At 36.5% G+C, this 11,549-nt stretch overlaps 1 protein-coding gene across 1 annotated transcript in view; it reads left to right on the forward strand.

The window, feature by feature from the left end:
- The window catches only part of UBASH3A (ubiquitin associated and SH3 domain containing A), a 140,094-nt gene extending 129,564 nt beyond the window's left edge, over positions 1 to 10,530 (forward strand). Inside the window, exons 12-14 of the mRNA XM_007493177.3 lie at positions 1,430 to 1,530; positions 2,306 to 2,415; positions 10,236 to 10,530. Coding sequence (XP_007493239.1) covers positions 1,430 to 1,530; positions 2,306 to 2,415; positions 10,236 to 10,370 — 346 coding nt within the window. The 3' untranslated portion in view covers positions 10,371 to 10,530. The remainder of the gene's footprint in view (positions 1 to 1,429; positions 1,531 to 2,305; positions 2,416 to 10,235) is intronic.
- Positions 10,531 to 11,549: the final 1,019 nt, after the last annotated feature.

Here is an 11,549-nt window from a genome sequence, read left to right on the forward strand (position 1 = left end):
ACTGGATATTCTCTGGATGCTATTCCCTGTGGTCACTGATGGACACCACCTACTGCCTGTACTGCCAGTTTTGATTCACCTACAGTCTTTGATGAGGTTAACAACAGTCCTTGTCTGGCTGAGTGGAAGTGATATGGGAACCAAGTGGACTGTCTTCTCTCTACAAGAAGCACTATGTATCAATAGATGTTTCACTAGCAAATGCAGTGCCGAGAGTTCTCAAATTCAAGAAATCCCAAACTTGGAAGGCAATTTTCTAAGTTGGTGCTATCCTAAGAAGTTCCCTCTAAAAGGCTGAATTCTGGAATCATACTCTGTAGGAAATTCAGGACATTAGGGTTCGAGAAATTGGTTTTTTTAATTACCTTCTCAGGATGCAAATACATATTTCCTGTGAGCATTTGCTTCTGCCATGAGTTAAAATTATTCTTTTCAAATTAATTTTAAAATACTTAACAAAAATCTGTTTTCTCTCCCTCTTAACACCCAAAATATGGGGGGGGGGGGGAGAAAAAGAAATTCTTTATAACAAGTATTCATAATCAAGCAAAACAAACTCCCTTATTATGTTCAAAAGATGTGTGTTATACTGCACTCTGAATCAGCTTCTGCATCAGAAAATAGATAGCATGATTCACCATCAGTCTACTGGAATCATGCATAAAGCTTGTACCTCAAAATCCATTATTTTTATAAATATCGGCGTTCTAGTAAAAATGGTTCTTCTTGGTCTGATCACTTCACTCTGTATCAGTTAATACAGGTCTTCTAAAAAGCAGTTTGAAATTATATTCGGTTATATCATACAACTCATTTCCCTTAATCCAGATGTACCACTGTTAGACCTATACCCAGAAGACATTGAAGAAAGACGGAAAATCCTTTGTTCAACAATGTTAATAGCTGCTCTCTTGTGCTGTCAAAAAAGTGGAAATTAGGAGAATGTCCATAAATTAGAGAATGGCTAAACATATTATGCATATGAAAATTATGGAGCACTTTTGTGCTAAAAGACAAGTTTTCCACTATGATTTTAGTAGAAAGCCAGAGAAGGGAGGGAAGGTAAATTTTCCTCTTCTATTTTGCTGCACTATGGAAGAATTACAAGAAAAAAGATAAAATCATATTCTGAAGCGTTCAGAGATTCCTTAAACGGCCTTTCCCTGGAGCTGACTCCTCAAGCCAACTTCAAACTCGGGGCAGTTTGCTTTTATTAAAACCCATCCGGGACCTGGCCGATCCTTATCCAGTAAGTCACTAGAATTTTCCTGTATCCCATCAGTTGCCTTCATCTGAGACTAATACCATGTTACTTGGTTTGTTCGTTTTTTTATTTGTTTTATGATTGTTTAGGGAAACTATCCAATTTTACTTAGGAAAGCCCTGACTTACCATGAGTTCTGAGAGTTCTTTTTATCCTCATTTTCAGATCTGAATTTCCACTTTCCTCCCTGAAGACATCAGAAAGTTATGACGACTACGTCAAACGGTGTTCTATGACTGTGAAGCAGATTGTTGCTGCTTGCCAAGGTGAAAGTCAAGGTGTTTTGGGCAATGGATGTGACTTTTCATTCCCTCTATTTTAAGATTTTACATCTAAATTAGAAACTAGCCAAGACAACTTGGACAGATTTAATGGTTGTCAAACTTTTTGGAGTTTTCTCTTTTTCTCATGTCTTCATCCTCCAGATCTAGTTCTAGCAAAGATGTTAAAGCAAAGCTAAAGACAAGGAAATGTGTCAAGTCAAAATCAAACCAACCCAATATTTTTTTTAATTTGAAAAGAGAAAATACAGTAGCTATTGTTAATAGTATGTATTATGACCAGATTTGGTATGGGAATCTTGCTACTCATAGGCATGCACTGATCTGCCCAGAAAGCTCTACCATTATGCTGATATACCTCACACCCTTGCCATTCCCCAGGAGATCTCAAGGTTTGATAAATACCTTCACTCAAGGGGCTTGGAAAAAAGTCAAATGTTAAATCTTCAGTTTTGGGTATTTCATTTGGGAAATAAACAAATACTAAAAATTAGGGATTGATTTATTGTTTTCTTGAAAATAAAGTGATGGAAAAATGTTAATGCAGATTAAAATTTAACATATTTGATCATAATACGTTATAAACAATAATTGCTGAATCTTTTCTAAGTGTCATGTTTTCGGGAAATTGGTTGTTAAACATTTACCACCACATTCCCAACTTCATCCTACAAAATATTTGAGGGACTCTAATCTAAACTTTGGGTAATTGGAGTAATTATTACTTTGATCCTCTTTTCTTTTTCTCTTTTCCCCCTAGGAGGTGTAATCTCAATTATAAGCCATGGTTCAGCTCTGGATTCTTGCACTCGACCACTACTTAACCTCCCACCCAGAGACATCAGTGACTTTGCCCAACTAGTCAGAAAGGTAAATGGATTTTCCAGTAGGATATTCCATATGGAATGCCATTTTCACTTTGGATGCTGTATTATGTCCTGATGCTTGGCAAAAGTCTCAATGATCAAAGAATAAATAGATGAGGAATTCATTCAATTGATATAATGGTATGATGGGAGAATAAATTAATTGGGAGCTAAAAGAAACCTAATCTGAAGTACTAAAAGTCATGTGATCTGGAAGAGTTCACTTTACCTCTCTCACTCTTACACTCTTCACATAGAAAATTAGAGGGTTAGACTAAAGATCCCTTCTAGCTCTAAATTCTATAATCCTTTGCCCTTCCCAGCACTTATCATTTGATTATTCAATTGTTTTTTTTAAGAGATGAGTCATTATTCTATCTTCCTTTACAAAAATAAATGTAAGAGTTTTTCTTAGCTCATTCATGTAATGAATATAGATGGTAGCCACAAGGATCCAGTGCAGTGCGTGTGGAAAGGATCATTTAAATATATAAAATATGGGATCTGTAAATCCCCATTACCCACCTAGAGAAGAAACTGCCATTTCCACTTTGGGGCAGAGCAGGAGGGCACTTACTATCCATTCTCCTATCTCCAACAGGGACACTGAAATAAAATGTATATCTCTACTGCATGTCAGATAAATGCAATCTCTTTTGAAATCAGAATAAAAACCATTTTCTCTAGGCATTCTGGGTGAGAAGTAGTCCTATCTCACACTGAAAAGGTACTAATTAGCCTCCTCTCAGCCAGCTTAGTTCCTTCTAACCAAATATTTATTACATCAAAGACAACCACAGATAGTTAGCAAACATTTATCTAAGCAAGCAGTAAGACAGAACTCAGAGAAGTTATACAAATTAGAATTAATAAGATTAAATGGGTTCTTTGGCTAGGGAATGACAAAAGTCACTTGACCTTGCTAGTGCTGCAAATCAAGGGATATATTTAGGGGCTTTCTCCACATGTCTGAGGATCTGGAAATTCCCATCAGTCATCCCAAAGTCCAGACCTTCTCTATCTGTATTTCTCCCAAATCCAATTCCTTTCTCCCTCATATATGCCACATGCTGCATCATAGGCTCAGACATTGTACTTATACACGGCGTTTCTTGAGGAAGGAGCCTAACATGCCTCAGTATGGGAGTATGACATAAAAAGAAACTTTAAAATTAAAGGACGAGATTACTGAAGATAACAGTGGGGGAGGACCAGAATAAATTGGGGACTGGGAGTGGACTGGCCTTTCCATTTGTATAGGTACCTCCTAGAAGAGTAAATTCCCTCTGCCAATAAAGGTCAACACCCTCTCTACAACTGATAGTCCAAGCCAATTATTTAAGATACATAGAGGCTAAATGACTAGCCCAGAGTCATATTGTCAGTAAATATCAGAAATGGGAATTAAATCCATGGATTCCTGTCTCTTGATTTGCTACTGATTCTTTTTGTTATCAGAGATGATGAATGTTGGACAGGCCTACTAATTCTTGACCAATGAAAATGAGAAAAGAAAAACTCAAACAAGCAGTCACTACAAATTTCCCAGTTGTCACAATTTTTTCCTTCTCTTGCTTTTCTCTTGTCTTCATTCATCCCCATGTTCTGATGAAGAATAGGATTTCCTTTTATAACTCTTAGGGATCACCTAGGTACTAGTTTGAACTTTTATGATCATGAGGTGATGCTTATTTCTATCAGTTCTTTCTCTGGAGGTGGACATACATAAGTTATTCTTCAAACAATATGTCTGTTCCTGTATGAAATGCTATATATAATATTCACTTAATTCTTCATCATTTCATGTAGGTCTTCCCATATTTTTTCATTAACCTGCCCTTCATTTCTGACAGTGTAGTAGAATTCTATCACAATCATATCCCACAACTTGCTTAACCACTTTCCAATTGATTACATTAATAACAAAAGAAACAAAACCCATATGGTTACATCAATAGATGCAGGAAACATTTTTGACAAACAGAAAGCTCATTTCTATTAAAAACATGTGAAAGCTTAGGTATAAATGGATTTTTCCTTAGAATGATAAGAAGGATATACCTAAAACCATAGGAAACCATGATCTGTAGTGGGGATAAATTAGGAGCTTTCCCTATGAGATCCGGAATGAACAAGGATGCCCATAATCACCAGTATTTCTTAATATTATATTTTAAATGCTAGCAAGAGCAATAAGAGAAGAAAAAAGAAATTGAAAGAATCAGAATGGGGGCAAAGAGGTAATAAAACTATCTCTCTTCATGGATGATATGAGAGTACATATGGAAAATCCTAGAGATTCAACTAAAAAAATACTTAAAACTACCAATAATTTTGGCAAAGTAGCAGGAATTAAAACAAAGCTGCATTAATCACCAGAATTTCTATGTATTACCTGCTTGTTTTTCCAAATTTGTCCCAGATGATGCAAGGGAGGTTAGATATTTCATTTATAGATCTCCAAATATTTTTTATCTTATGCCCATGTAAAAACATTCAAAATATACTCTGAAAATATGTATACTTATTTGTAGATTTAGAGGCATACAATGTACATGTATATGCGTATATATAATATCTATACATGAATACATATAATATATGATGCAATGGATTATATATTATAGAATACATATAATGGGAATGTTAACAGGATAACTTATAAACTATTTTAAACATTTAAAATTTTTACTTAACAATAGAAAAACCATAATATAAAATGCTAATTACTATGCTAGATAAAAATTAGCAATGTTAATTTTGGCATGAGAAATATGATTGAATTTGCTTCATTACTTTTTAATAATCCTTGTATATTTTCTGGAGTAATAGCATAGATGGGCAGGTCACATTTGTCTGCAAGAACTAATTATTCAGTTCTTTGTTTCTTTATGTTTAGCTCAAAGAGCGAATTCATTTTGGGGTTTTTTTTTGGTAATACAACAGTTAAATAATGGATCATAACAGTCAGTGAACATAATAGTTTTTCAGGACTCATGTTGCACTATATAATCACTAACCAAGCAGAAGTCAATTATCTCTGGTCTCAGTTACTCAACAAAAAGTTTTCAGTAAAAATCCATTCCTTTTTTTTTAACATGGCTCTGCTTAATGGGCATTATCATGACTTCATTTCCTAGTCAGAGTTAAATATTTTACTAATTTTTTATGGAGACCAGTTTAGCTCTATCAAAGGAGTGTAAGAAGGAGACTATATGAATATAATGAGAAAGGAAAGGTTAAGTTGGAATCACGTTGTGAAGGGCTTTCAACGGCCAAAAAGAGGGATTTACATTTGACCCTTGAGTCAACAGAGAGTATGTAGAGTTCTGACATGATCAGCCATGCTTTAGGAAAATCGTCTAGATAGCTGTATGGAAGATGCTTTGGAGGTAGGAGAAACTTGAGGAAGAAATACCAATTAGGAAGCCATTGCAATCATCCAGAGGAGAGAAGATGTGTACCAGAACTAGAGTGATGATTGTGTGACTGAAGAAAAGGGGAGAGATGAGAGATACAATTTTAGAGGCAGAGATTTGGCAAGAAAATTGGCTATATGGAGGGAATGAAAGGGAAGGGAAGAGTGACAGTATCCTCAAAATAAATGGGGAAGTCTGGGGAAAGGGGTGAATTTGGGGTAAGGGAAGATAATGGAACATAATCCACTGATCCTGATCATCTTAGACAGATCATTTTTTATCCAAAAAGAAAAGGGGGCAGGGGGGCAGCTTTTACTCACAAGTCTTGGGTTGCCTTCAGAATGTGAAGTCTATTATCTAAGTAGCATTTTATATCCACATGGTGGTGGAAGCAGGTAAACTGCAGGGGGATGGGTAGAAAGCATATTCTCATTGGCATCTATACAGCTGCCACCATGGATATCCAAGTAATGGTTAGGTTATAATTACCTTAAGAGCACAAGGTTTGGGCTGGGTGTAGGAATTTGTACAGTGGGAGAAAAGGAAAAGGATGGAAGAATACTGGATAATGAAGGGTAAATGTAGACATATGGAGATACTTGTTATACGGATTGTGGTATGTGATTGTTATGGAGAAAAAGTGGTATACAACCCACCTCTTTGCCCTCCAATTGATTGATTACAAACCCTTTGGAGTCATACCACAGTTCCTAGTTTCTATAGGTAGATATGTAATATTCTGTGTGGCATGACATGTTTTCAAGAAGGAATCTAATTTGATGAGATCAAATCTAGAATTAGAATAATAAAACAAATAGCTTGATTCAGGGAGCTGAGTGAATCCCATATTCATTTTAGGATTGTTCTACCTATGTGGTTTCAATCTCATCTTGCGCCCCTCCTAGCAGAGGGAGGATACAGATGCCTAAAGGAGAAAGTAAAGATGTTGGCAGCAAATAAATTCCTAGCAATGCAGAAACAACTGAAAACAGCACCTACATAGAAGGTTAAAATGAAAGCATAATTAATAACTCATCTGTGAGCCATTATAGTACTTAATTCTCCATCTTGGACAAACAATTATCTCAATTATATCTTGTATTACTTTTTATTCCAGGTGCCAAAATTACAGTTTACAACTCTGACTCCAGTTGTCTATCTGGAGGTAAAGAGCATATTTGATCACAAATTCTTTGGAATTCTGGATGATCATTGAGTTGATCAGAGTTCCCAAGTCTTTCAAAGTTGATTATCTTTACAATATTGCTTCTTACTGCATAAATTATTCACATGGTTCTGCTAACTTCACTTTGCATCTGTTCATACACGTCTTCTTGTGCAACCCTTTGCATCATGATTTCTTAAAGTAGAATAGTTATTCCAGCATATTCATATGCCATCACTTTTTCCCTGTAAAATGTGCTCCTCTTCAGTTTTTATAACCACAAAATATAAATATTTTTGTACATATGGGTCCTTGTCCTCATCCTTTGATCTTTTTTGGGCTATAGATAGTGTTATTACTGGGTATATGAATAAGCACAGTTTAATTGCTTTGGGGGCATAATTCCATAATTGCTTTCCAGAATGGTCAGACTGACTCACAGTTCCATCAGCAATGTAATAGTGGACCTATCATCCCTCTACCCCTCCAGAATTATTGTTTCATTTTTACCTCCTGTGAAGCTCTCTGCCTCTCATTTGATCATGAGCAATTCCCTTATCCATAGATCTGACAGGTAATTTCTTCCAAGTTTCATCCTTAGTTTTTTGGTCTTCCTTTTCCTTTTGGTCGGATTTTCTTTGGAGGTCATCTTTCATCTTCTTCACCTCATCTGTCATCTGCTTTGCCTCATCTTTCATCTCCTTTGCCTCATTTTCCAGCTGGTTGATTTTGGCTTTCAAGACACTATTTTCTGTTTCTAGATGACTTATCTTAGTTTTTAAGTTCTTTTCCCAATTGTCTTCAGCCTCTCTTAATTGTGTTTTGAATTGCATTTTGAGTTCTTCCAAAGCCTGTATCCAATTTGCTGGGATTTCTGATTTTTCCTTTGCTGTTCCCTCCCCCTCTGTTTCATTCGCTCTTTGCTCATTACCTGTGTAGAAGCTGTGTATTGTAATTTCTTTCTTCTTTTTCTGTTGTTTGCTCGAGTTTACCCCGTCTTTGCTCCCCATATTTGTCTGTGCTCGTGCTCCTCTCATTTTGTTTTGGTTTTGGGGCTGTCAGTCTCCCCTCTTGGAGCTTTGTCAGATCTCTTGATACAGTCTCTAGAGGAGGAATGTTAGCTTCCCTGTCCTCTGGAGGCTTTTGATTGGATTCAACTTCATGCTTTTTAGAAAATTATTTGATTCCACCATCCTTGCTAACCACCATCCCAGAAGATAAACTCCTTGAGAAAGCTATCTACACTAGCGGACTCTGCTTCATCTTCCTTTATTCACTTTTAAACCTGCAACAGTCTTCCAAACTCATCATTCAACTGAAACTACTTTCTCAAAAGTTACCATTGATTTCTTGATTGTGAATCTAATAGTCTTTGCTCAAATCTCATGCTTCTTCAACAATATGCAGCCATTGGTGAAGGTCCTCTTCTTCTCCTATATAGTCTCTCATCTCTAGGTTTTTGTCATATTCTTCTTTCCTGGTTCTTGTCTGACCTCTCCTTTGCTGGATTTTCATTCAAGTCATGGCCAACATGAATATATGCAAAAGTCCTGTCCTGGATCCCTTCTTTTCTCCCTCTCTACTAACTCATTCATTTATCTCACATGGATTTAATGGTCATCTCTACTCAAGTGGTTTCTATGTGTTGTTGATGATGTATCTTCGAACTCAACTTGACCAAAACAGAATCCATTTTCTTTTCCCTCAAATCCTCCTTACTTCCTAACTTCTCTATTACCATCAAGGACACTACCATTCTCTAAGACACCTAGTTTTACACCTTAGTGTCATCCTTGATTTCTCATTTTCACCCTACATATCCAATCCATTGATAGTTTGTTGTTTCTACCCTCAAAACATCTCTCCTATAAATGCCTTTCTCTGTATTCACACCTATTACATGCCCTTGTCATCTTTCACATGAACTATTGAAATATTCTTCTAATTGGTCTACCAATCTCAAGTATTTCCCCTTTTTAATCCATCCTCCATTTAGGAGACAAATTGATCTTCCTAAAGAACAGATCTGACCCTGTTACCCTCCCGCAATTGAATAAATGCCAATGGCTCCCTATTTTATCATCCAGGATCATTTATCTATAATCTTCTGTTTAGTTTAAAAGCCACTCACCATCTGGCCTCTTCCTCTTCTTCCACTGCTCTTACTCTTTATTCCTCTCCACATAACCTACATTTCAATGACACTGGATTACTTGGCATTTATTACACATGACACTTCATTTTTAATCTCTGTGCCATTGTCTCTTTCTCAAGCCTGCAATGTTTTCCCTACTCACAGCTGTCTATTGGCTTCCTTTAAGACTCACCTCAAATTCCACCTTGCTCAAAAGGCCTTTTCTGGTCCCCTCCATGTCACCCCTACTGCTAAGTCATCCATCTGAGATCACATCATATATACCTTGTTGCTGTTCAGTCATTTTTCAATCATGTCTTATTCTTCGTGACCTCATTTGGGGTCTTGGTAAAGATATTGGAAAATGTTGCCATTTCCTTCTCCAACTCTTTACAGATGAGGAAACAGAGACAAACAGGGTTAATTTAACCCTGACTTGCCCAAGGTCACACAGCTAATCAGTGTCTGAAGTCAGATTTGAACTCCTAAAAATGAGTCTTCTTGACTCCAGGCCATCATCTGGTTGATATCTCCTTTAGTTTACTTATTTCTGTAGCTTTAGTTCCTGAATCCAATCTATGTACCAGAGCCAAGTGTCCTCTGCTATCCCTCTGGGTCAATATTAACTTGAGACCCCTGAGTTTTTGTGCTAACCTCAGCCTCTTAAGGATAAGTCCCCCTAGATCTTAGAGTTTTAAAGTACAAACCTTTGGGGCATCTATAGAAGCTCAGGACAGAGTGCTAGAAATCAGAGTCCTCAAAGTCTTTATTACCTACCTGAGGTGGAGTGCTTGGCTTCCCCAAGCTACAGACAGCCCTGCATGTTACAAGTATCTATATGGCCAGTCTGGTTGTGTTGGGAGTCTGTCCTGAAGGTCACTCCTGGCTTGTAGTCCAATTTGCCTAAGTTTCTGTCAGCTTTGCTACAGGTTCCTGGCTGACTTTCATGAATTTCTTGAGGAGACAAAGATTATTATAGTTCTCATTTGATTTCTTGATTATTATTCTATCCTACGAAAACTTAACATTTTTTGCTAAAGTGGGTATACAGGCTGCCATCTTGGCTAAAAGTTCCCATTAATAAACTATTAAAATATTTTTTCTAGATCCCTTCACTTGGCATGTGTTTCTGTGAAGAAATAGAAGAGAATAAATGGCAACTGAACAACCCACCAGTTAAAACACTTACTCATGGGTCAAATTCAGCATTTAACTGGAGAAACTGGATACAGGATTGTTAAGAATTCTCTATATTCTTCAATGAAACTTCATAATGAAAAAATTAAAATTTTTTCCTCTTGATTTAACATCTTGTGGGACCATCGAATACTATAAATTTGAAAATATTTTTGTCTTTGTTGGTATTAATTTTATAATTAAAATGTATACTTTGGGATCATGGTATATCCAGTAGTCATTTTTGTCCCAGGAAGCCCTAATCTAAGAATACGTTAATCCATCAGAGGTCTCACATTGCACCTTTTATGTGTCCTAAGTACTGAAATCTTGAAAATAAAATTCGCTACTTCTCAAAATGGCTAAGTGTGGCCAGAATTTTCATAAATCCAAGACCCACCAGTAAAGATGTAAGCTTTTTATTTTATATGCAATAACTATTCTTTGGCCCCACTCTTCTAGCATAAGACCAAATACATCTCCACTTCTAGGAAAAGACTTCTGAGGGATTGGCGGAATAGCTTTTCCCTAATGCCAGAAACTTGAACATCCATTCTGTATATGTTCCTTCCACCCTCAGTTCCTGTTCCATTTATCCATCTCTAATATTCATTAGATTTTATAAAGAGAGATTTACTTATTTAATTCAAAGATATATCAAAAGCAGAAATATAAACATTTCCTCATAACATTCATGTTCCCCATACCACTTCAGGCTCCAGGAGTTTAAACTTCCAAGAGTTTCTACATAGGCTTAGTCCCATTAAGTTCACATCCAAATTCAGCATCAATGCTGGCTTTATCCTAGTGTCAGCTACTATTCAGTTGGGTAAAGGTCACTCCTTGCTCATTGGAGCACTGATGCTCGACCGGCTACAAAACCCAACAAAGACTTAGCTCTCAGACACCTGGAACTTGAAGACTTACTGACATTTTGAAATTCAAAGGTTGCAACTTCCTGATTAATCTCTTTAATCTAAAACAAATGCTAAGACCAAGAACTGAGATGTGTTCTCATAGAGGCAGAGCTCCTGAAGCTTCTCCTCTGACAACAATTTTTAATAATAGTTTTCTGACATTTTGCAATCCATATTCTCTCCTTCCCTCCCCCATTCCTCCTTCCCAGGGTAGCAAGTAATATAATATAGATTGTACATGTCTTCCCCTAGAATTACCTCTCTTCCCCAATGGACAAATGGCCAAAAGATATGAGCAGACAATTCTCAAAAGAAGAAATTAAAACT

Source organism: Monodelphis domestica, chromosome 4 (genome assembly GCF_027887165.1).
Source record: "Monodelphis domestica isolate mMonDom1 chromosome 4, mMonDom1.pri, whole genome shotgun sequence".
Lineage (NCBI taxonomy): Eukaryota > Metazoa > Chordata > Mammalia > Didelphimorphia > Didelphidae > Monodelphis > Monodelphis domestica.